The 27,207-nt window shown below is 37.5% G+C and overlaps 1 protein-coding gene across 2 annotated transcripts; it reads right to left on the bottom strand.

Annotated features, from left to right (window-relative positions):
- Window positions 1-1,443: 1,443 nt before the first annotated feature.
- On the bottom strand, window positions 1,444-25,539 carry LOC311086703 (uncharacterized protein). Of its 2 annotated transcripts, XM_084119704.1 has the most exons (4): window positions 24,564-25,162; window positions 17,561-17,618; window positions 4,349-4,511; window positions 1,444-4,179 (listed from the first exon to the last, which is right to left on the bottom strand). In XM_084119704.1, the coding sequence occupies exons 1-4, from the start codon at window positions 24,878-24,880 to the stop codon at window positions 3,182-3,184; spliced, it is 1,536 nt and encodes a 511-aa protein (XP_083975830.1). In that variant the 5' UTR covers window positions 24,881-25,162; the 3' UTR covers window positions 1,444-3,181. The 2 variants fall into 2 exon arrangements, with proteins under 2 accessions (XP_083975830.1, XP_083975831.1); XM_084119705.1 differs by lacking the exons at window positions 17,561-17,618; window positions 24,564-25,162 and adding an exon at window positions 25,188-25,539.
- Between the last annotated feature and the right edge of the window lie 1,668 nt (window positions 25,540-27,207).

A 27,207-nucleotide genomic window follows, 5' to 3' on the forward strand; every position in this document is an offset into this window, starting at 1 on the left:
TCAAAATTGACAGTTGAGTCTTCAGCTTCAGAAGGCTCTAGGCCACCCTCTGTTGCTGCGATCGGTAACTAGTCCTCCTCGCGAGCCCCAAATGATAAATTAAGCTAACCTTGGGCCGACCCACCAAACTCATCAGGGAACTCAACTGGAAGACATGTGCAAACATGGCCACGGGAACTAGGGGTGCTGCCCTGCCGACAGCTGTTTCACTACATTGGACACGACTTCAAATTTTAATTTAATTTTTAATTTTAATTTTCCACTTTTATTTATAAAATTACTCTAAAGATTATTCTGTTTATAAGTTGTCGAACATGGTTTTATGACTTTGAGAAATGAATAAAGTCTATTTCATAAGCCGATCTTGCATGGATTGTGTGACGTGACTTCACTGGTAGAGGACCAGCATGTCTCAGAACTCATTTGACACTTATGCATGTTCACGCTGACATTGGTGAAAAACTATATATAGTTTAAAGCATTCATCGGCATTAGGGGCCGTTCACACAAAACCCGTTTGTCCATTCCCCTGTGCTACTTTTCCATAATTTTTCTATGTAAATGCACTAGGCAGACATGTTTACCTTTGCACTTGCATCTCACGCATGACACAGTGTTTTTAAAAACGCAGCACTCAAATTAAAATAAGTTCAACTTCTAAAAAATGCATCTCGAGAATTTTTCTACATTTCACTGCCCGGTTCTTGCGTTTTTGCTTTCAGTGTGAATTGTAAAATATGTTCCTGTGGCAATGTGTGCGAATGGAGGAATGGGAGGCCCACAGGGCCTCAGCTGGTGGAAGCTCTCCCACCGGATCTCCTTGCTCGCCCTCAGCGCATATCACCAAGGCCTCATACCCGGAGGTAGAAGGACCAGGGCGGGAAGCAACTGAGGTGACTCTCAGTCTTTTGTAAAAGAACGAGTCATGAGCACAGTGTGCACCTGTGCACCAACACTTCCCTCCTTAAAAAGGAACGGGAAGAAATCTCTCTATAATGACTTTGATAGGGGTCGACCTGAGAGATATAGGTTGGGGCGGAGCCTATCACAGGTCTGTCTGTCAAAGAGTGTCAGAGTCTGTCTGTTTGTGCGCATGGTTTATGGTCAATTATGCACATGCAGGAAAAAACAAAGAAAGGAGAAAAAAACAGTCCTCTGCACAGTACATCCACGTGCAACAGAAGGAAGCTGCTGTGGGCACAGGTGCAGCTAATAAAGCCTGATTGAGCCATAACTGGCTTGAGACCGGATGGGTGGAGCTAGAGGTTAATAGGGAAATTAACAGGCTAAGAGGGGTGTGGCACATGCTTTGCACCTTGCAGCTTATGGACACAAAAAACTTCTCAACAGTAGGTGATGCTTATGGAACCGCAGAAATAAAGAGGTTACCCCAGTACACAAAGCAGAACTGCACTTATAAATGTACTTTATTATAAACTTTATTCAGCATTATACAGAGGTATGACGAAAAGAAACACCATTGCAGGGATTAAAGTGAAAAATTCTTCTGACTGAAATTTTTTTTTAGGCCAAGTCATATTCCTTTAACATTTTACATAGTCGAGACCAATAGCGTTTTAAGGGGAGACGTTTTAAACCGCTTTAATATTACCAGTAGGCGTATTTTAAAAGCTATTTTAATCTATGAAAACGAGGCAGGGAGCATGTGTAGGCTACTGTAGAGCACGAACGGCAGCATTGTGACTAGCTTCTGATTGATGGTGACCTAGCACTTTTTTGCCATTATTGCCATATTGAAGTCTCCTGTGACATACTGTGCAAAGACACGTACCTGGCTGTTTGATTTTTTTAGTCCACAAACTAAAAGGCTTGCCATTCTCCCCCCATTTCGCTAAGCCTTCCCCTTTACTTAAACTTTCGTTAAGTAAAGGGGAAAATATTATATATAGGCAAATTATAACACGTTAACACAACATTTGTTAACACACACAAGTAATTTTCCCCTTTACTTAACATAAATTGTAAGAATATAAAGACTAGTAATAAATAAACATTAGGCCTATGCTAAAGCTATTAAATAGCAGTCCCAAACTAGTTTTTGTTAATACAAAGTTGGTATGAGCCACTACAGTCATTTAAAAATATAAAAAATAATACAAAGAAAAATAGTGGCATTTTGGGGTTAATATGGAAACGACAGTTACCATGGCGAATACACAATATTAACAATAACTGTTAATGAAACATGGAAACTGCTCCTGGTGAATAGAATGAAAATCATCCCTGCATACTTTTATTTCGGGTAATTTACAACGTAACGGCGTTGCATGCTCGTAGTTTCTTTTGCACTAGCTTGATCAGTGAGGCGATACAGCGCGCGCCGCCGCATTTGCGCGTGCAATTGAGTGTGCGCTACGAGAACAGTATAACGGCTGACAGGACAAGAAAGTCAGTTTTTCTGAGGTGAAAAACTATATTTCAGCGTATACTCATGTCACTGCCTGGTAGTTCCTATTGTGCTGGGTTTTCTGAAGTAGTCATGATTCGCCTCTCATAACATGCTCTGATAAACACGCATGCAGAATGGAAAAGGAGGAGCGGAGGCGCGGGGAGCAAGGTTTACAGCGCAAACTATATCGATATATGCGATATGGTCTAATTCCATATCGCATTTCAAAAATATATCGATATATTTTTTATATCGATATATCGCCTAGCCCTACCTGCATTATAAGTGTGTCCATGGTAACTGAAATATAGTTATTCTAACTCAGCGCGCAACTGTAGCCTGACATGCACTTTCCGTGAGCGGTAATTGAAAACCCGGAGTGGACCATGAGCGAAGTGATTACAGAACGCTTAGAATGGAGAGAGGAACGTGCTTTTGCTCCACTCCAGGCTTTGATCACATCGCCCTCAGTAGGGTGAATACACCTCGTCTTTCCTTAATTTAAGACCTATTCAAACTTAAGACATTTATTACACTTTTTGAGAAATGAAATCCTATTTACGGCCTTAAAATTATTAAAAGTGAATTTAAGACATTAAGGACAGACTGGAACCATATTGACGGAAATCCGTCATAGACTTGCTGCAATTAACGGAAATCCGTCGTAGCGACGGAGAACTTTAATCCCTGCACCATTGACACTTTTCTGAAGACAGCCAATTCCCACATTTATATAAAACACCCCACCCAAATAATAATAAACAAACAGCATTATAATTGTACTGACATTCCATTTAATTTTGGGCAATTCTTCTTCCTGTGAATCTGTGCACTTCTGGAATGGACGAATCTCTTGCCACATTGATGGCACTGATACGGCTTCTCTCCAGTGTGAATTCTCTCGTGTCCTTGCAGGCCTCCCAACTGTTTGAAACTCTTTTCACAGTATGAACACTTGTAAGGTCTTTCTCCAGTGTGGATCCTTCGGTGCACTTTCAACAGAGGGGCTGTAGTAAAAGCTTTACCACAATCGGAGCACAAATACTCTTTCAGACCAATGTGTATTTTCTGATGCTCTTTAAAACGTCCCCTCCATGAAAACGTCTTTCCACAAACAGAACACAAGTAAGGCTTCTCTTTTGTGTGAACTCTTATGTGGCCCTTTAAATCTGATTCCTGAAAAAACTTCTTATCGCACTGATCACAATCAAATTGCTTTTCTCCAGAGTGAATGAGCTTATGAATTTGAAGACTTTTTGGCCATTTAAAACACTTTCCACACTGATCACATGTGAACGGCTTCTCTTCAGAGTGAATTCGCATGTGACTATTAAAGGCTCCTTTCTGTGAGAAACTCTTGCCACACTGAGGGCATGTGAACGGCTTCTCACCAGTGTGACGTCTTTGGTGAATCCGAATGGCTGATTTATGTTTGAAACTCTTTCCACACTGATCACATGTAAATGGCTTCTCTTCATTGTGAATTTGCATGTGACCACTAAGGTTTCCTTTATTTATGAAACTCTTTCCACACTGAGGGCATGTGAACGGCCTCTCACCAGTGTGACGTCTTGTATGAACAATAAAGACTGAATTACATGAGAAACCTTTTCCACAATGAGAGCAGGTAATTTTTTTTTTGGCTTTTGCTCTTTGAGATTTTGTGTGTCCTTTTTTTCCTCCAGTTCTGGCATCATGAAGGTTCTGAATCGGATGTTTCATCTCGATTTCATTCGATTCTTCACTTTCCTCTTGCACATTCATCGAGTCTAAAATGGAAATATAATATTTCTAGATGTGACTTTTAAATCACTTCTATTTGTCCTATGCTATTTTTTTTTGCTTCTATGAATCTTTAACAACTATCTACAATTCTGTTAATCTATAAGAAAATGTTTTTCAGACATCATTAATGAAGAATCAAGAATGGACACCAACCTCTTTGTTCCTCTGTATCTTTATCTTTCACTCCACATAATTCTGAATTTCTCATATTATCATTGTCCCCTTTAATAACCTCCATCTTTACAACAGCTTTCATTTGGGAATGGCTTAGATGAAGGTGTGAGCAGTGATTGTTATGAGGTATGGAGGACCAGATCTGAAAAAAAGTACAGTACAGACATTACATAAATTCCACTTCAACTTTATACAATGATTCAACAAATGAAATGCATTTTAAATCTTAAATGAGATGTATGTCTAACACAGGACACATAAAGAAGAGCTACAGTTGGTACTCAACCACAATACTTTTGGGGGGGTGTATTTGCTGCATTTTACTGCTAAGAGGCGCTACAATCACAGACTTTGAAAAGTGTCAGTTTATTCTCTATATTCAATATTGATCTGATGCTGCTCGTTGAGAACTGACCAGCAGATAAATTAAAGTGAAACATTGTAGTTAAATGAATTCATAATCCCAATACTGAAATCCCAATACTGAAATTACAGTACAAATTTAGAACTGAAACAAATGTAGGCTTCTATTATTGCATCAAATTTAAGCAAAGTAGGCTAAACATTAACATTGTGTGCCCAGCTTTTCTATAGCTAGTAAGGCAGTGCATGCAAAGGTTATGTGTCATATACTTCATGTTATTTTAATTTGTTAGTAGGCCTAGATTTATGAACTGAAACATAACAGTGAAATAAATTAAACTAAATGATTGTAAAATTAAAACATTGTCAGGACTTGCTAACTGATGTTAGTCTGCAGCATTTGTGTTTTAGGATGAATTAAGAATTAAATAGGCTTACAGTAGGTTGTTATGATTAGCATAATTTTCTTTAATAAATAATGAAAACATTTCAACAAATATTGCAATAGAAAAATGTCACATCAATGAGGCTTTGCACAAGCATAAGTTGTTAAGCTCATGCTCATATATCAGAGTTCAGGTGATAGCTCTGTGGTCAACATGTCTCTCGTGGTGCTTCAAACGTTCTGAGTTCAAATCTCAGCTCTACCATCTTCATAATTTTGTTTCTAGTTTAATATGCTGTCAAAAATAAAAACTTCTGAAATGTTAATTTATTGATTCGAAACACTTTTCGGAGCTTTGTTAGCCTATTCATTGTCTGTCATTTTTATTAATAGGCGTTTAGATGATAACATTGAAGCATACATGCTGTTAACTGATGTTGGCCGGCAGCGTTTGTTTTACTGTTCTTGATGCTTAAATAGGTAACAGATTATTAAAGTCAAGCGTTTTGTTTAATTAATAATGGCACATTACAACATAAATTTGCTACATTCCAGTTGATCCTCTGTTACGCTGTACAGACGTACGCAGATTATCAGCTGATCGCACCAGAAAATGAAGATGATAAAACTTGTCTTTAACCCTTTGGGGTCTAAGGGTTTTTTGGGGTCCTTGAGATGTTTTGACATGCCCTGACATTTGTGCTTTTTTCAGTTGCTAATAAACATATTAATGGCAAAGGTGTCATTACACTCTATAGCATCTGGACCAAGTAACGCAGACCTGTATACGCCCATTGCCTCAAAAACAAAGAATCAGAGACTTCAGTTATCCTCTGCTTTTCATCGAGTTTGGAAGACTGTGTTTGTGCTGTGCTGTTTACCTCAGAAGAAGTAAGAAATTGTAAGAAAGATTTTTAAGGTAAGACATGTCCACTCATAATAGTAAGCATTTTATTGTTGCATAAACTTTACATTGTAGCTACTAGTTAAACTGGTGCCAGACTAAAAACTAATGGCGCTTTTCCACTACACAGTACCAGCTCGCCTCGCCTCGACTCTGTTTGGTTTTCCACTGTGTAAAAGTTGTACCTGTACCTGCTTCCAGGTACTTTTTTTCGTACCACCTCTGGCGAGGTTCTAAGCGAGCTGAGGCGATACTAAAATGTGACGTGAAAACACGGCAGACTGCTGATTGGTTAGAGAGAATCGTCACTATTCACTGCGTCATCATTGCACACGCCAGACGGAGTATCCTGAATAAAAAACAGCAAAAACAAAAACAAAAACATCCAAAAACAGCATACACTCAATTTCCTCCATTGTCCTGTGTATGTGGGTAGCGGGTGTGTCTCGCGTAGAAGATTAAGTCACGGCAGTTTCCTGCAGCGTCGCTATGACGGCCAGGTAGTATTGTGGAGGTACTATCTGCAATGGAAAATGGAGCGAAAAGCGAGCCGAGCCGAGTCGAGCTGGTACTGGTAATGGAAAAGCGCCATAAAATGTATGTGTGTGTGTGTGTATGTATGTGTGTATATATACACATATATACACACACACACACACATATATATATATAGGCTATATAGACAGAAACATGTTGAAAAATGTTCTCTGCACAGGCTGTGAGTTTGAGTCACTCACGCTGTGCGTTTGAAAAGCAAAACGTGCCAAACATTAGACTTCATGTTTTTACTCCAATTTCATTTCATAACGTCATAACGAATGGAAACTATAGGCTATACGAATATAGGCTATTATTATTTTATGCAGCCCTCCACGTATATGCCTACAAGGCACAATAAACCTGGTAATTTTTAAATCGCAATTTTAACCAGAAAAATCTAAAACGTATTCCCAAAATCGTGCAGCCTTATAGTTTCTCTTGATATCAGCATGTTCATAGTTTTTTTTTTAAATAGTTTTTTTTCATACTTTTTTTAGACTTCAACATTCACATGAGTCTCTGTACATGACCATGGTAAAATGAAAAATCAAACACCTTGGAAATGACAGGTATGGACTATGTTTCAGGAGTGGCTTAAGTTATGTGACTGTTCAAGTCTCTGTCTTTAGATCAGTGAGTTCAATAATGTGTTTTTTTGTCCTTTGTTGTGTATCTTTGGATTATGTTGTGTTGTAAATAAGTCATTCTTTTTTAAATCTCTACTCATTCTTTGTTTATAGTTCTCTCACAGCCCCACCTGATAGGGCCATTAGGGGAGGGTCTTTGTCTTTCCCAGGTGTGAAACACATCAATATTCATGATGATTCACGCCTCCTTGCATAAAGCTTTCTTAGACAAAACATGTATTACAAATTTTAAATCAATATATTGTTTTATCTGAATGAGTGCGCAGGATGATTTTCACATAGTTTTGAAGCAGATATTCTAGGCTATGTGATACAATTTTCAAAAGTCTTGTGAAGAAAATCTAGAGATTTAAAAAAATCTAGAAATCTTATAACAGGCCATGTTTGGATCTTCCAACAGGACAGTGATCCAAAAACAAACATCAAAATCAAAACAAAAATGGACAAAAATGTCACTGAGCACAAAACCAAGCATCTGCAATGGCCATCCCAGTCCCCAGACCTGAACCCTATAGAAAATGAGAGGGCTGAACTGAAGAGAAGAAGCGCCAACATGGATCAGGGAATCTGAAGGATCTGGAGAGATTCTGTATGGAGGAATGGTCTCTGATCTCTTGTCAGGTGTTCTCCAAACTCATCAGGCATTATAGGAGAAGACTCAGAGCTGTTATCTTGGAAAAAGGAGGTTGCAAAAAGTATTTAATAAAAGGGGGCAAATAATTATTCCCAATGTGTTTTGGAGAAAAACATTTATTACATAATGTGATTTTCCCCCCTCTTTCAATTATTTTACTTCAACTCATTTTTTAATAAAATTATACTTATATAATATAATTATTCTGACCAGCACTGGGGGTTTGAAATTAACTTTTTCGGTCACCGGCCAATTTGGCTACTAAAGTTACCGGCCATTCAGAACTTCTACTAGCCAAAATACATATATTACGCAATTTGGATTTCATAAAATAATTTCTTATTCATACAAAATCCTGTCATCCAGCCGTTTCCTTCCTTCCTCTTTTATCCTAATTCTTTTTACCAATGTTTTTAAGGTGGATAGCTAAATACAGTACAAAGAACAATGTAGGATGTTGGAAAAGAACAATTCCTTCTCTGATAACCAAATGCTTTTTAATCTACGCTATTGCTTCAATGCAAATGAACAAGCGCGCCATTATTTGTTGCGTAGTAATGTGCATGTTCAAGTAAGCCAGATGTGCGCAGATTTTGCGTTCACAGCAAACATGCTGTGCCCAACTTTCCTGTATGATCTGGCATGAAACCATTGAAACCCAATGACAAGGAAGGCTTAGAAACCTTGCTTGCCTTCTTAGCTGATAATGTGAGCAAAACGCAAGCCATTGCTTTGGGCACTCTACGGGTAAAGATAAAATGGATCAAATAAAATTCTATGTTGGGAATCTGAACTCCTACATAAAACCAGCTGTCAAAAATGTGGGAGTCATTCTGGATTCCACCCTTTAACTTGATAAACAAATCAATACAATAGTTAAGACGAGTTTGTTTCACTTGAAACTTCTGTCCAGAGTTAAGCCCTTTTTATCCTTCAAAGATCTTGAAAGAGTTTCATATGCTTTAGTTTTATCTCGCTTGGATTATTGTAATTCTCTATATTATATCCCAGTCGACTATAACAAGGCTTCAAATGGTTCAAAACGCTGTAGCTACATTTTTAACTTGAGTTTGTAAGCGAGAACATATTACTCCAATTTTAATTGCTCTAAATTGGTTGCCAGTACGTTACAGAATTGAACACAAAATACTGCTTTTCGTTTTTAAATCCCTAAATGGTCCGGCGCCTTCCTACCTGTCTTAACTTTTAAATTTGAATCCGCCAGTCAGATGTCTGTGTCAACAAGCGGAAAAAAGTTTTCCCAGCCCAGATCAAAGTTGAAGTCGCGAGGGGATCGTGTGTTTGCAGTCATTGGATCTAGGCTATGGAATAATCTATCCCCGAGGTCTTTATCCTCAGTACATGAGTTTAAAGTTAACCTAAAGTCATATATTTTTACCCAGGCATTTAACTAGATAGATAGATAGATAGATAGATAGATAGATAGATAGATAGATAGATAGATAGATAGACTTTTATTGCAGACTCATGGTCCATACTTCATAAAAAACAACAGACGGCACAAAATTAAAACACATCACATTAAATACATATAAAAAATATATATAATAATAATAATTCTATCCTTTCAAAAGACAGTCATACCAGTGTCTCCAAAGTTTAGATGTATAGCGTATGGCGCTATATTCAGTGTTAGTCAGTAACATGATGACACTATTTCCAGACTCATTAAGTCGACAAATTAAATTATACATTGTGTTTCTCAAAACAGCCTTCAATGTGTTAACTCGAGCAGACACAAACAAGTCACTGGCACTAGTCCATCTCGGCTTTTTTAACAAAAGTCTTAGTGCATCATTATAAGCCACTTGTAGTTTCTGAAGGCTGGCTTTTTTGTAGTTCCACCAGAGATTTGCTGTGTACAGTGAAGTACAATATGCTTTGAATAAAGTTATTTAACTTCATCAGAACAATAACCAAATTTCCGAAGGAGTACATTAGCTTGTGCATATAACATACGACACTGACGATAAATGTCCTCATCATCAGACAGACGGTCAGTGATCACATGACCAAGATATTTGACTTCATCACAGACCTTAAGGACATTACCAGACAACTTAAAGTCAGGGAATGTCATACATTTGTCCTCTTTCGTTCGGCAGATCATGATTACACTTTTAGAAGGATTATATTTGACATCATGTTGTTCTCCAAACTCAGAACACAGTTTGAGAAGATGCTGGAAACCAGCTGTACTGGGACTAAACACTACCAAGTCATCAGCATACATTAGATGATTTACTACTGAACTTCCAACCATACAGCCCGTTCTGCACTGGTTTAACCGCTTAGACAGGTCATTCATAAAAAAATTAAACAAAACAGGGGATAAAATGCTTCCTTGTCTGACCCCATTGCAGACCTGAAAAGGAGCAGACACACAGTTTGCCCACTTGACCTGCATAGTCTGGTTTGCATACCAGTATGACAAGCATCTAACTATATACCTAGGCACACCCGCTTGACACAGTTTATGAAATAATTTCCGATGATTCACACAATCAAACGCCTTAGAGGCATCTAAAAAACATATAAAAACAGATGAATTCTTGCTCTTATAGTCACTTAGTAATTCCTTTAAGGCATAAATGCACATATCTGTGCCATGTTTGGGCTTAAACCCAAATTGATTGTCTGTTGAAGGAACTATTTTGTCAATCCTTGCCAGAAAGATTTGCTCAATAACTTTAGAGAGTATACTAGCAAGCGCAATGGGTCTATAATTATCTGAGTTGCCCACTTTTCCTACTCTGTCTTTTACTACCGGGACTAGGAGAACCTTCATCATGGAGTCTGGCATGTACAATAAAGGCAGTGAAACATAAGGCAAGAAGAGGTGCTAACCTTAAACTTGCAAACTTGAGATGTTCAGCTCCATGTTGAGATCCATACCTGTAGTTTTATTTACAGACAAGTTTTTGATTGCTTGAAAAACCTCATGAGTTTTAATTGTGTCCACTACAGTAACATTATCAACCTGGTAAGGTTCACTCTGGACACAGGTGAATAGTTTACTATAATGCTGTCGCCACAGCTCTACAATCATATTTGTTCCAGAGACTCCGTCTACTATACAGGGGAGAGAGGGTTTGCTATTATTAATCATTTTTACCTCTTTCCAAAAGGCTTTTGTGTCATTGCCTAAAAGTTTTTTAGCCATGGAATCAGCTCTCATGATTTGTTCATTCTTCCTAATAAATCTAATTGCATATTTGTATTTCGCATTTGTCCTCTTTTTATGGTCAAATATGAAGATATAACTCATCTTAACTATGTTCTTTTTCTATTGTGTCTCACTCTTTTTATTTATTTTAGATTTGTCCTGTACAGCACAGTGGTCAACTATAGTTGTGTTTATTTGTGCTATATAAATGAATAGAATAAATGAAATGAGATGAAACTGTATGAAAATTTCACATCACGATTATAGTGATCAAAATTAACAAGATTATGTTAAAATGAGATGAAAATGTTCAAAAAGAACTGATGTACGCACACTGAAAACATTAACAATTTTTATATTTAAAAATCAACAAACAAATAAAATTAGCAGCTCTATGCACTTTTTTTAAGCATAAACATTACATTTTATGACCGTCGTCAATAGCAACGCATTATCGTTAAATTAAAATGCAACTTTCCATCTTGCATCTCCATTTTTGATTGAATTAAAATGTTACTTTAATATTGTTGTAATGATCATCTTGTCTGGACGATTGTTTTTTACACTGTACAAAATGAATTTACAGTGGTGACCAAAATTATTATAACACTTTAACACTTTATTTTAACAGTTGTTATTTTGCAAGAGGACAATGACCCTAAACATCCTTCTAACTATTGCGGGAACTACCTATGACGCAAGGAATCTGCTGGAACACTGAAAATGATGGACTGGCCCCTCAAAGTCAGACCTCAACCCCATCGAGCATATTTGGGGCGAGCTGGAAAATAAATTGGACAAATCTATTGTACATTCAAAGGAAAGCCTTTGGCCTTAGTTGCAGAAGGCATGGGATAACATTAGTGTTGAAGTCCACAGGAAGTTTATTGACAGTATACCAGACAGATGTGCAGCTGCAATTGCTGCAAAAGGTGGACATACTAAATAAAGTCAAAAGTGTATAAAAACAGTACGACTCACTTCATATGATATTTGTTGTGCTCAGAGCAACTATCTGCATTTTTCATGAACATTATGAAATGAAATCATGCTTTTGGAGGCAAAAAAAGTCAATATTTTCAGATGTGTCAGGTGTTCTACTAATTTTGGCCACCACTGTATAAACATCTCAGTTTTATAAGATTTTAATTAAAACATCTCAGGCCATTTTCCGAGGAACTGAAAAATTAAAACAAACTATCTCTGTCAAAACAAATTTTAGAAGCTATTTATTTGCAAAGATTTAAACTGCCACAGTAAGAGAAGGCTACATTTATAATCTATTGGAAAAATATTATTATAAATGAGTTTAGTGGATAATTCAGTAGCAAAAGTTATTCTTATAGTTATTATTAGTAAAAAAAAAAAAAAAAACATTTAGTGTGGAACAAATAAAAGGTAAAAATGTTCCACATTGCTCTTTGTATTGCTATAAAATAAACTGATGAAAAACAAGTTTTTAAATGTATTTATATATTCACCATAAAATGAAAAGACATGTCTTTAAAATGTATGGCACATCTTTTTAATGAGGCAACAATGGTAGATAGGACAGAACAAGAAAGGCTATTAATAATCTTTCATTGCGCAAAAGTATTAGGCTGCCTAATATTAAAGGCTCCAATACAGAACGGCAAATCGCTCGTATGTGCATCCCGTGAGCAGAATGATGCACTTGAAGCATCTTAGAGTCGCAGCGCTTCACATTGAAAAGTTCAAAGCACAAGGGGAAGAGATTGATGAGTAGTGTATCACATCTATACAACTTTACTGAGCCTTTTATTATAACCGTTTTAAATTTCAGTTACTGTGCATGTGAAGAACAATTCATAGTGCTCTACTCCAGTGCTGGGATCTAAAAGTCCCAGCAGAAAGATAATGATTTAGAAACAGAAATAAACTCCTGCAAGATAACGTACTTTTATGTAAAACCATAGACCCTTTTGACTCCAGACACTTTTTTTGCTTCCCGTAGTGACGCTCTTGCTGTGTTTGCATACTTTACCACAGCTAAATTGAAATAAATGCAATATTTATCAAATGCTTTCAGATACTTTTCGATTTAATATTTTATGGACTGCTTAATACAGCGTCTGTTTGTACAAGAATAAAGTTCAACATACGCCTATATACTATCAATGAAAGGGGGTCTAAGTTCTTTTTTAAATCAATTTTATTTTGATAAACATGACAATATAACAATGCAACTACATAAAGACCGTTTACTGTTATAAAAAACAAATTGTCGATCAGAATGTCCCATCCAGTACTGGAGTGGGAAAGCAGCTTTTTTTGGAGTCCGTCGACTCCGATTCCCGACTCCTAATGTTTTAGTCGACAGACTCCAAAAAAAGCTGCTTTCTCCAAAAAACCTGGAATTGACACCCCTAGAGGAGAGATGAGTTTCCATTAACTTTAACGACTTAATGTTCATTTGTACCTCACATTAAGCTATCGAATGGCTTCAGATGTCTTGGAATATAGTGCATGAAAATGTTGAATATGGTGCTTTACAATGTTTTTCTGCCTTTAGTGTGGCTTAACAAAAACACAGAATTGTAAGTCAAATATCGGACGTCACTGAGAAACTGCTGCAGTGGCGGGGAGGATTTATAGGGATGAATCTCCCGAGCGCTGTTCACTGCCTTCGGCCATGTCTTCTCATACAAAAAAACAACAACGTTGCATGCTGCGGCTGTCAGACTGATGCTGCCTGGACAGGATTTAACGCGAGTTTTCAAAATCGCGATAATCAAACACGGTTTTAATGATAATTAAATTTTAAACAATAATACTAACCGTCAGGACATTTTATCGTGGTTTATCGTAAAACCGGTAATTAGAGATGCACTGATTACAATTTTCTTGGCCGATTCCGATTTCCGATTTTTCATTGAGTTTGACCTGCCGATACCGATTTTAACCGATTCCAATTTCATTTTTTCTAACCACTTTACAGCACCAAAAATATTTATTTTCTATCTTGTCTTGTCTTGTCTATCTTGTCCTGTTTACTCCTGGTGTGGGAAATTAAAAGTTAATTAAAATTAAACTAAAAGAAAGCTTATACTGTATATTCTGACTAGTTTACTCTTTGTTTTATTTATTTTTTTATAAAACACCATATAGTACTTTTACCCAAACTGAATAATAAAAACAAGTTTAAATGGGTAAATTTTCTATAAATATTATTTTCTGACATAGCCTACTCCAGTTCTTGTTAAAGTTCTTGAAAATCGGCCAATTACGGTCACCAGCCGATCAATCGGTGCATCTCTACCAGTAATCGTTTCATCCCTAGTATTGCGTTCGATACTTTTTAGGCACCGACCGAATTGCCTCGATAACATTAAGTATCAAAAAATGTCTTGTCGTTCGGTACAAATTTCGATGCCTAAGGGGTTAATCTCGTCAACAGCAGTGAGCCAATAAACATGCAGTATAATTGGCTGTGGCGAGGCATCAAGGAAAAACCATAGACAGTAAAAGAAATGGACACAGCGACCCCATTGGAACTCAATTGAGACAAGTGAAGCCCATTTTCAGCGATTTCTTAGCACTTCCTTTCCTGACGCGCAGACTCAAACCGAGCAAAGCGTTACACGGACCACGTGAGCAACCCGTCTGTCTTCTAGTAGCTGTGCCAAGAGAAATCTGAATCATTCCCTTCCGAATCTTGCAGAGACGGAGAGTGTGAGTAGGAGCTGTCCATAAGCTTGGAGCAGGAGAAACTTTTGCTAGGTATTCTGATTAATTATATTGTCATTTTGCCTCCACGTCCCCCCGATTGCCCGCGAGCTTCTCCTCCCGTCTATACGGTAATCTCTCTAGTGTGCGACAGAGAGTCGCGTGGTTATGACGCAATCGTTAGCCTACTTTTACAAAAACTGCTTCTACGGGTCCATAACATAAGCTACAAGGTAATGGATCATTTTATACATTGTCGTGTATCTTTAGAAATAAATAATGGACAAATGGAGTCTTTAAACGCCTCAGATGTAAAGTTATTCGCTGTCAAAGTGACGCCAAAATGAATGGGAGTCAATGGGATGCTAACGCAAGTGAAGTTCTGCTACAAGATGTCGGCACCCGGCCGACTTCAACTTCCGGTCGACTTCCTTCCCGCCTGGGAAAAACACTAGTTTACTCTGGTTACGCCCAGAGACGTGGCTCACACGTTAGGCTGTAGTGCAGGGAACGACAACTGGCGGCCCGCGGGCCAAAACTGGCCCGCCAGCAATATTTTCTGGCCCGCCGGATTATTTTGGAAGTCCTAAATGCTGCACAAAATTCTTCCACTACTTGAGAAAAGCCGTAGTCGCGCGGCGATTTCACCACCACATACTGTGTGAAACGCCCATAGGGAATCATGCGGCACGGGATTACATTTAAGTATAACTCTGCGTTCACACCGGACGCGAATAGCGCGTCAAATTCGCGCCTGCCGCGTCTAGTTATACGCTTGACCACTTTGTGTCCATTCGCGCGTCAAAAGATGGTAGCGATCAGAACTCTTGTGTACTTTGGACGGAGCGGGCGGTCAGACTGACAATAGCCCACTCCCTACATATTTTGACAGCGTATCCGCACTTAATTCTGACCACCTGTACACCTAGCTCTGAGGAGCTGTTTGGTACTGAAACCATTGTCAGTCAACAACATTCTTTTTTTTGCAAGGATGTTTGAAATAGTTCGGCAGAAAATAGCCTACTTCATTTGTCAGTAGGGCAATATGATTTTCGTTTATGTTGCTTAGAAATTTGAGTGATAGGCTTTGTCCTATTTAATTTATGTTATTTATATTTCATAATTTTTTTCTGTGGCATTTTTTTTCTCTGCTGACAGTACAATGTTAAAATAGCCTAATATTTATATTTACACGAACACAATTTTTGTATAGCATTTATAATTATTATAGGCTACTTAATCTCTTTCTTTCCGTTAGAGACATTTGAATGTGAGATTATGGAAACGAGATCTAAATTTTGCATACCCATCAGGTCGGGAAATAAAGCGGGTGAACACAGAGTGTATTTTAAGCGGTTGCTGAATAGAACCTTGTGGGAACGGGACGGGAAAAAAACAGTCCCGCGCAGACCTCCTTAAACCTTAGGTGTGTATGTGTGTACGGACTGTAAGCGAATGAGGCATGATTGCTATTCACACCTTTATTAAAATGGCTGTAATCTGTTACCACAATAGTACTTGATCTGTTTAAAATGATTTCCTTGATATGCCTAAGGTGTTAAATTAAAAATCAAAATTAAAATTTGTCTAATCCAGTAATTAATTTTTTCTATTTTTGATCTGAGCACAATCAGAAAATCAGAAAACCCGTCGTTATTCGTTTTTTCATTTTAGTTCAGGAAATAATGGAAAAACAAGTCGTTTTTCACCTTTTTATTTTTGAACGATTGAACGAATGATCTACGGACGGTGACGGACCCATCATATTCCGCGATTATAGGCCTATATAAGAGTATTTAATTGGTATCCATAGGCCTACTCTGTGTAACTGGCCCGCCATCTACTGGCTAAAAAAAATATTGGCCTGCGGCCAAAGTTACTTGCCGACCCCTGCTGTAGTGTGTAAGCTTCCCAACCCCCATAGATGTAGAAGATGTGGGAAAAGATCAAAAGTGTGGCAACATTTCACCAGGCTCGATGCCAACAGCACGCGATGCAATATCTGCAACAAGATAATTGCTGCCAAGACCGGCAACACGACAAAACTGATGAAACTTAACGGTGCGCGTCACAAATGAACCGAACCTTGCAGTAATGATACATTACTCGTTAAATGGTTATTTATCAATTACATTCAGTCCTCCTGCATTAACAGTGTGATTTAGTTTGTTTGCGCCCCCACTGAGTGAGCCAGAGATAATGCTGCATGGAGATTGAACAGGTAATATATCTGTTTAATTATGGTTATAATTTACAAACGTGTCTGTCGGTGGAGTATGAAAGGTGCAGTGTGTAATTTTTAGCGGCATCTAGTGGTGAGGTTTGCGAATTGCAAACAGCCAGTCACTCACAGCCTATCCCTCCCTTTGCAAACTCGAAGGAGAAGCTACGGTGGCCGACGTAGTATAAAAGATGTCGTCGTCTGAGTCAGCAGAGAGTAGCAAGTCAAGCAATGAGGTTTCTTTATATTATATTTTATATTAAATTATATTTACTTAATTATTCAGTAAAACCACGTTATTGCGAATTTGCGATTGTTATTTTTACTTGTTCATCATTGTGTTAGTCTTTTATTCACTGACTTTACCATAGCTTGTTTCCATGCTAGTTAGTATAAGATAAGAGCTATGGATAAGAGCATCAAAGCAGCTAGGTAAGGGGAAATAGCTAACGTTACGATGTCCGAGGCGTCGTTCAGACAGCATGTTTTTCTCCACGTTTGTAGAGTCAGGGACAACCTGAGTATGTACCGGAGGTAACTGGAAGAGGGAGAGGGAGAGGGAGAGGGCGGAGAGGCAGAGGTGTTGGAGGTGCAGTCAGGGAAAGGAGAGGCAGAGGACCTACTCGGAGTGATGGCTCAATAGAGGACGAAGAAAGAGTGGAAGCAGGACCTGTCTCGTACCTGGAGAAACAACAGCAGCATCAATAAATTAAGTGCTACATGACACAGTCGCATACGACTGTAATACATGACAGTAATACTCTACTGTAATCCACGTGTTACATCTTGGTAGGGTTTGCTCATCTGGCCTAATAAACTGAACATCCCAAAAACTATCACATCTGGTGCAAGTATGATCACCAACAGACAACATGGAAAACGTAAGCCAAGAGTGTGTAACTTTGTCACTGTTTCTGTACCACAGTCCATTATAAACCACATCATGGATAAAGTTTACAAAGCCATAGTCAGGTGAGGATCAAGGGTCTTAATATGTAATATAATAGTACTAATCAGCTGATTGTCTCACGAACGTAACCAGCACATTTCTCCCCACATAGCAAACCCACAACACAGCGAGGGAGAAGAACCACATGAAACTAACTTGGGTAAAGTTGGTTTTATATTCGCACATTTGCATATTCGCGGACTTCCGCGTTCAATAACTCGTGAACTAAAAGTTGTTACTACACAAATAACACCTAACACATAACTACACACATAACACCTGCAGCTACAACCTAATTTTCCTCAAAACGAGCTTTCTTTCGCAGTGGAAAAAATACATTGATCTCTATGCGCAGGCTGCTGAGAAAGGACCGTCTGCAAAGTGCAAAACCTGAAAAGTGTTACTACAAAATATTCAAAAACTTCACTGTAATTCTCAGTATTGTTGCCAAATTCAAGACTTTGTTTTGGATAAATGCAATACAATTGTATAATTGTATAACAATGTGTGATCTGAATTTGGCAACAATACAGAGAATTACAGTGAAGTTCTTGAATATTTTTCATAAAAACAAATCATAAAAATAATGCAAACATTTTTTTTACCCAAAATAAGTGTTGTAGTATAACCATCAGGACAGTAGTGATGTGTGAACTGAATTCAGTGACACTATAGGTAAGGAATAATTGACGACAGGCCGTTGAATTATTAGAAAAATAATGCACACCCGAGGTGGTAATGCGGTCACGACGCGAAGCGGAGTGGCCGTTATACCTCGGGTGTGCATTATTTTTCTAATAATTCAACGACCTGAAGTCAATTATTCCGCTTATACTACAGTTACCACACCTCGAAACATTGTTCAGATTATGTATTTCAAGACGTTTGTAAAGTTTTTGTCATTAAAACGCTCTTGTATGTAGGACTAATTTCTTACGCATCTAATCCAATGCCTCCGTTGCTAATTCCAAAACGTCATTTTAGAGTTAGTAACGGAGGTTTGAGCCACTGATAGCAGACTAATGCTGGGGACACACGACTAGCTGACACAATCTCAGACTGTTTTCATCGCAGTATATTTTAAACACCGACTTTGATCACAGACTGAACGCGCTGAACAAGCGTTTGGGCATGATCAGTCATCAAATTACATTCATAACCGGCCTTAAAGTGTGTCCTCGGCTCGGCTTTATGCAGTTATTAGAGAGAGATGCTGCAATAATGAGACAGAAAAGCATGTGCGTCAATAGCCTATTATTATTTATTTATTAATTCAATTCGTTTTAATTAATTCGTTCATTCTTTTTTTTTCTATTATTGACAGATGATAGTAGACTAGCCAAATAAATGGGGGAAAAAAGCCTTTTAACAAGTAAGGCCTATCAATAATTATTTATTTGTTATATTATCTGCAATAAAAATCCGTGCTGCAGGACTATCCATTTATTTACCCTATATTCAGTTTAATTTTCTATTGATTATAGATAGAAATATAGGCTTTATTTATTAAAATTAAACTGCATGTTTCCATTGATTGTGAAGCTAGACATTGAAAATTGCAGATCAAGCGCATGGGGCTAAATGTTTTTTCTTGTTATGAATTGTATCCTATTTTCCGTTATTACAGTTGACTACGCGAAGTGATATGGAACTGTAATGCGGTCAAGACCTGCCTGGAACTACTTTAGCCGTGCGTTTCCCTGAAAATAATGCACACCTTAGAACGTTCGTCAACCAATCAGATTCAAGCATTCAACGGCCCTGTAGTATAATGTGTGTTTTTGACTGTTACTGACTGGTCCCTTCGGATCTGTCTCTCAGCCGCCTGCGCATATAGAGATCAATGTATTTTGTCCACTGCGGAGGAAAGATCGTTTTGAGGGAAATTATTAGAACATTATTACAACAATGTTATTTGTGTAGTAACAATGCTTAGCTCACGAGTTATTGATTCGTGAAGTTCGAATCTGTGAATTTATTGGCAACTTTACTCAACTAGCACACTTCATGTACTGCAGCAACAGTGCACTTTTAACAAGTTTTGGAGCTGTTTGTTCCACCATATAAGATTTTTGAGGTTTATATATTGCTGCATTTCAGTCATCTAAATGCAATAAATATGCCAATCCCCATGGTGTAGTGTGTTCTTTGGAGAGTGCTTAATAACATTCAAGTGTTTAACTTGGGTAACCACTGCACTGAAAAGTTATTGAAACTGTAAGGTGCAGGTAGGATCATGTAGGGCCTTCAGTACCACATACACAAACAGTGCCATGTCACACGAACATAGTCAAGTTTTCCTAAAAAGTAAAGATGCCAAGCGGGGTAAAATTTTAGGTTTGATATTTGCTGCATATTCACGAGGCTGCTTTAGGGACCGTACAGTACACACATATTTTTTATGTAAAACTTACAATAATTCACCAAAGGGATATTCCAAAGGCTGTAGAATGTTCCTAGTGACCTGACTGGCTTACTACAGGTGAGATATTGACAATACCACCCTTACTGTACATACAATAATCAAATATATTTATGAAACAATTACTATAATTCACCTAAAGTATTTTTTCAAGTTCCAAAGGCTGTAGTGCTTTCCTAGTGACCAGACTGACTTACTCCAGGTGAAATTGACAAAACCTCCCTTACTGTACAATTATCAAATATATGTATGTAATAAACATTATTACATGTGTTTATTACATATGTTTATGTAATTAACTGTAATTCACCTATAGTGTTTTTTATATATTCCAAAGGTTGTAGTACTTTCCTAGTGATCAGAATGACTTCTAGTTAGATCAGTAAGACTAGGCTACATGTTAAATATTGCCAATACCTACCTGTACAAACATATTATTATGAAAAAATTATTGTAATGGTTATAGTATGTTCCTAGTGATCACTCTACTCAATTAACTTTGATAAATGTATTAGGTAAAAGTATGTATTAGAACTGCTGTTCCTTGTACAACACATTTCTTTCATTGATTAAAAAAAATGCAGATATTTTAGGTTAATCATATTTTCAACGTTATAAATAAGCAACACCCTTATTTTAATGATTCAAGTTAAGTTTTTGTTATGAAGTCCTGAAGAAGTGGATTCTGGAACACACTGCTGCTTCAATGTATATCTAATGAGTGATTATAATCAAGGTATTAATCAATAGTTTTCCTTCTAAATATCAAATGAGTTGAATGACTTCTCTAGGCTTATGAGATTTTACTTTGTTATAGAAATTACCAGTGTAATTATCGAAAATGTTATTTCATGTATCCTTTAAATGTCTGTATTTGATATCTGAGGTGTAACGTAAGGGTCTGGCCCATGCCAGGAATGCAATAACAGTGCTTGCTCATTTAGCCCAGCTTCCAGAGATGAAATATGGACTTCTTTAACAGGTGTCACTACATCCATCTGCTTTTCTAGGCTACCCTGATAGCAATGGTCTCAGGAGTCATTGAAACCTATAGTTGAGAGACCATTTCTTAGTTAAAGTCTTTACTTTACAGTTAGATTTAAAGTATCCTCTCCTTGAAAGAAACAACATGTTATCTTGATGTTTTGAGAAGACTCTCCTCCTCACCAAATCCAATCTTGAAGAAACTGTGTCTGTGTGTGTTAGTATTCTTGGTTACAGGTTAAGGAACAAGTGGAAATATAGCTGCAAGCAGCGATACGGGGCCAAGCCCCTGAAGCAGCAGCAAGAGCAGGAAGAGTAAAAACAGCAGAAACTGAAGAAAAAAAGAGCTGGTTCAGAAGTACAGGTGAAAATTAACTCAAAATTAACAGAAGTTCAGATGAGAATGAACACAGAATGAACAAGACATACTTATTTCTAATCCAAGAGGAAGAAAGATCAGTACAACGTTGAATAATAAAGGAATCGACATGACACAACATTACACACAATTTTTTTAAATCATCTCACGTGGGGCTCAAACCGATTATATCTGGGTCAGATACCTGTCACTCATATCATTGCGCCACTAGGAAGTTGCGTTTTTTGCAAGATGAAGAAGGTCCAATAGTTCAAGTGAGAAGCAATACAAAATGAATAATTTTTGTATAAATTTGCTGCATGTTGTATTTATCGAGTTCGTTCACATATAGACACCATGTCTGGAACAGAAGCAACTTTTCCACCACTTAAGGCCACAATACCTCTTGCGGTCTGGGAATGTGCCACACAGAATTCAAACCCACAACCGGAATGGTTCGGGGCTCGTGGCACGTGGTTTAGCGGCTTGCGCCACTCAGTTGACACTGTCTTACCAAGCTGCCAAGGAGAGGCTTAAGTGTAAGAATGAGCACACAAAAGCATGTTCACCAGATTACCAAGCTAAGTTAACGTAATGCTAATGTAGTTTATGGTTAGCCTGATAGCTGAAGAGCCACATTAGAAAGAATGGCATCTGGTTAGCATGCTAACCAATTAGCATGCTAAGCTAACTACCATAAGGCAACAAATACAGGTCAAATTTGGAGAAAAATATATCGGGAACGGTAGTGAAAATCAAAAATCTGTTCAGTCACTTCTGTGTGGCTCGGTCCAAAGATCATTGTAAGAATTTAACAAAATTTGAATGAGTAGCAAAAAAACTGAACACTGTACTTTTCAAAATGGCCACTACTGTAATGGGCGGAGTCTTAATGTAAGATATTGATTGTGATCACCATAATTAGTGGAATCAGGTGTACTAAGTTTCATTTTACATCTATTTACATTCACATCTAGATCAAAGGGTTCAAAAGCTATAACCCTTTTAATGTTGAATTTTTGAACTGGTGGTGGCGCTATAGAGTTGGTCCTAGAGACTCAAAAATTGGTCCTAGAGACTCAAAAATTGGTCCAATTTCTATTCATTACAATCACGGAAGGTCACGACGTAGAAGTTTCAGCAGATATTCTTTAATGATGTTCCACTGTTTAAGGTACACAGTGAGCACAACCATTGGGCATCTTTTCCAGGTAGCTTGTCTGGTGATAGTCCAATGCAGCATACACTGGGTACCATCTTTGGCACTGTTCACATTGGTAAACATGACAAGGATTAATTATGTAACAAAACACTAACAGTTATAGTTATGTGTGTTAACCAATTACATAATGCAATGAATAAATATTAAATGACATGTTCAATTGCTTAAATATTTTTGTTTACCCAAAGTAGTCCTGACTGAAAACATTTGGAAAAAATTGCATTCAAACACACACATTTGTTTTACTTAAACTTTTACGTCACTTCACTAAAAGAAAATATAGCCTAGTAAAGTAAAAAGTACTTGACAAAACAATCAGTTAAAGGGTTTATGATAATATAAGAACAACTTAAACCAAGAGAGGATCAACAACAGCAAAATTTTGAAGAGGTGATATTGAAATATTACTATAACCATGAGGAATTAATTACAACTTTTATGTATAATCCCAGTGGTATTCCATGAACAATTACAAAGATAATAGAAATAAAACAGTACACTATACAGTATCTTGAATGCCTCCATGATCTTGCTGTTCATTATCTGTCAGATTTGCTGCACCAATGCGTACAGGTTCAGTCACTACTGTTAATAATAATGTAGCCCCTATTAATGTACTGCAACCTTAAACAAACAAAACCCCTTTTAGTGAATTACAGTATTATATTATTATGTAATACAGTATTATTAGGTATTGTCAAGTGTAGTAAGTCAGTCTGGTCACTAGGAAAGCACTACAGCCTTTGGAACATGAACAAATACTTTAGGTGAATTACAGTAATTTTTTCATAAACTTATTTGATTATTGTTGGTACAGTAAGGGAGGTATTGTCAAAATTTCACGTGTAGTAAGTCAGTATGGTCACTAGGAATATACTACAACCTTTGGATAATAAAAAATCCCTTTAGTCAATTAATGTAATTTGATTCTAAAAATATTTGTGGACAGTATGTGCAGTGAGGCAGGTTTCCTATCCTATCATTAAATGCACTTTTTATTGTTGCTAAAGGACAATCAATAGCATTAGAACACATAATGTGTGAGATATTTGCTGATACAGCTGAAGTTGGCTAAAATGTAGTTGTCTGTTTGCACACAATGAAAAAATATTACAACTTTTCAGACGGTCCCTATCTTGGTTACCACACTACATTGGACATTCGCAAGTTAGTATGCCATTAAAACAATACTTTCCCATTTTGATCGATTGTGGAAAATGTAGTAGTTGATCATCTTTGTTGTCCATATCATGTAAGGTTAGCTGCTTAGAATTTGCAAAAATTTGCTTTATTGCACATATAATTGAAAACGCGAATGTGCGAATATAAAACCAACTTTACCTAAGTATGAAACTATCCAACTACATTTTTTTTCTAACAGGGTAGTAAAAGTTTAGCTGGCTAATATGAGCTGCTATGCTGTAGGCTAACGTTAGTGTTTTACGGTCAATAGTACTAATCAGCTGATTGTCTCACGAACGTAACCAGCACATTTCTCCCCACATAGCAAAGCCATAACACAGCGAGGGAGAACTAAGTTACATGAAACAATATAACTAACTTACATATTTATTTTACACCACTGACAAGGGAAAAGTCACTTCTCACGGTGTCTATGGCTAGCTTCTAGGTAATGCTAACATTATGAAACAACAGTTTTCATTTGCATTGTTAAAGTTGGAATACCTTACCTGTCCAGCAGAAAACAGGCAACTTCGGCGTCGCTTTGAAAGCCTTTTTCCCTCTTAAGACCCTTCCATCGGTGAAAAGCCACACCGATGTTGACCCGTGATTTTTGCCTACGTTTCTCCCTTATTTTTCTGGCTTCATCATACTTTCTCTTCTTCGAAGCAGATTTACCCTCCGTCGGCTCTTGTCCTAAACAATAACTGTGGTCATTCATTTTCCCGAAATTCTGCTGCGTCTTTTTCTGCTGCTTCTCATTCAAGTTAATGACGAAACGCGCTCTGTAGCGCTGTTTGTTCGCTGTCGGCAACGGTAGAAACATGACGTCACAATACGTCGACCTTCATAGAAGGGGGTGCCCGCGGTTATGTAGATATAAATTACTCATTCTAAGGTAATGAAAACATAACGGTTCATTAAGTAAGGTCTTTACACCACTGATATAGTTATGGATCGTATATTGCATTTCTGTCAATAGATCCTCAAAAATATTACACATTGCACCTGGCCTTAAAAGTTTCTGTCAGAAAACTCCAGCCACATTCGCCTTATAGCATTCTAACAAGCTCTTTCGGAAAGGAAATTTGCAAACATTAGCAAAATATGAAGGAAGTGTCATTCATTCTTACTTGTGCTGGGTCTGAAGAACGAAGCGTTGGTAATGACCCTCTTTTCAGAGACAACTTTTTAGCAAATCCCGCGTTGAACTGACCCTCGTTTGTGAAGCAGTCCGGCGTAAAATGATTTGCGCAAATAAATAATATTTTGACGACTTTCTCTGGCACATTCCCTTCATAAATGAAATGTATCCACTGCATCCTCAGTTGCTCAGATTCCGGGAGTTTATGGAGACTTTTATATTCGTTTGTGCACCCAATGACAGAACATTTATGTTTTTTTTGCACAGACATTGTTTATCTCCTGTTGCTAGAGCGTGGAGACAGAAAAGGAGGAGTGGGACCAGGGTTGCTAGGTCCCAGAAAAATGTATTTTTTCTTCTTCTTCGGAATTTTACGGCAGTTAGCATCCATAGTGTTGCATTACTGCCACCTGCTGTCTCACTTTAACTAACTCAATTCGTCCTTCCACTCCAGTCCTCCTTAGGAAATCAAATATCTCCGACCTTGGTCATTATTTCCACATTCTACTTTACTTTTAACATTATACACTAATACATTTCCCGTAGCTGGTTCTTCAACTCTTGCTTTTCTTGTTCTTGCATGATATAAAGATGTGCTGGTAACACTTTACAATAATAAGGTTCATTAGTTTACATTAGTTAACTACCTCAGTAACATGAACTAAGAATGAACAACCTTAATGAACAATACTTCTTCAGCATTTATTAATCTTAGTTAATATTAGGCTAATTTCAACATTTAGCCTACGTTACTAAATTCAAAGGTTGTATTTGTTAAGATTAGTTGCACTGTGAACTAACATGTACAAACAATGAAAAGCTGTATTTTTATTAACTAACATTTACAAAGATTAATAAATACTGCAACAAATGTATTGCTCATTGTTAGTTCATGTTAGTAAATACATTAACTAATGTTAACTAATTCACTTTATTGTAAAGTTTTAGCTATGTGCTCAATTGTTTCCTCCTCCTGGCATTCATCACATAGTCCTGTCGGGTGTTTTCCTATTACATGAAGAGTTTTGTTTAGCTTGCCATGTCCAATCCTCAGTCTACTTATTATGAATTGTTCCTTCCTATTATTTCCCTTTTTACTTTCCATACCTATCATATTTTGTATCATGTAGATGCCGTTTGCCGGAGATGAGTTAAAAGATAACGAAGTGCATTCATGAGTATTAGGCTGCCGGTATAATATAGAGTAATAATAAATAAGTAAATAAATGAATGAAAAGGAGCAGGGCAGTGGGCCAAATCAGTCGCTAGGTACATGTAGAGGCACCCCCGATGGGATTAAAATGGGAATTCGCATGCGAAAAAAGCATATTATTTGATAAGTGGTGTGCTGTGTGTCAAGTAAATGATTTCAGTTCTTTGAAGGAATTGTTGCTACTAGAGAAATTTAAATCATGTTTGTCTGAGAGAGTCGTAGTTTATTTGAATGAACAGAAGGTGTCCTCTGTGTCACAACCAGCCGTGCTATCTGATGAGTTTGTGCTAACGCACAAGAGTGTATTTGCATCTGCATACACTGCAAAGAGTTCGTCTAGCACACCTTCTCAGTCACAGCCCTTTCGCCCAAAACCTAGTTCACCATCACCTAAAAGTGATTGTGAATGTTTTTATTGCCACAAGCAAGGCCATATTATTGCGGATTGTCTTGCTCTTAAACGAAAGTAGCAACAGCAGCCTAAGGGCGTTGGTTTTGTGAGTTCAGTTCCTGCGGTACAAAATGATGATCATGATGGTAGCTTTGCGCCTTTTCTAATGAAGGGGTTAATTTCATTAATGGGAGAGGCAGATGATCAGAAGGAATTAAACATTTTGCGTGATGCTGGTGCTAGGCAGAGTTTTGTTACTTCTGACGTATTGCCTTTGTCAGAGAAATCATATTGTGGTGCTAGTGTCCTGGTACAAGGATTTGAGATGGGTGTAGAGTGTACCATTACATCTTGTACATTTACAATGTGATCTAGTCACAGGCTTTGTAAAGGTTGAGGTTCGCC

The sequence above is a fragment of the Abramis brama genome (genome assembly GCF_963993115.1).
Source record: "Abramis brama genome assembly, chromosome: 7".
Lineage (NCBI taxonomy): Eukaryota > Metazoa > Chordata > Actinopteri > Cypriniformes > Leuciscidae > Abramis > Abramis brama.

Excerpts from the sequence above, each read along its gene's own strand:
- LOC311086703 (XM_084119704.1), bottom strand. The coding sequence starts at position 24,880 with ATGTTTCTACCGTTGCCGACAGCGAACAAACAGCGCTACAGAGCGCGT. Across the intron at positions 17,619-24,563 it reads GCCTGTTTTCTGCTGGACAG|GTACGAGACAGGTCCTGCTT; the intron begins GTAAGGTATTCC and ends TTGTTTCTCCAG. Across the intron at positions 4,180-4,348 it reads AGATACAGAGGAACAAAGAG|ACTCGATGAATGTGCAAGAG; the intron begins GTTGGTGTCCAT and ends TTTCCATTTTAG.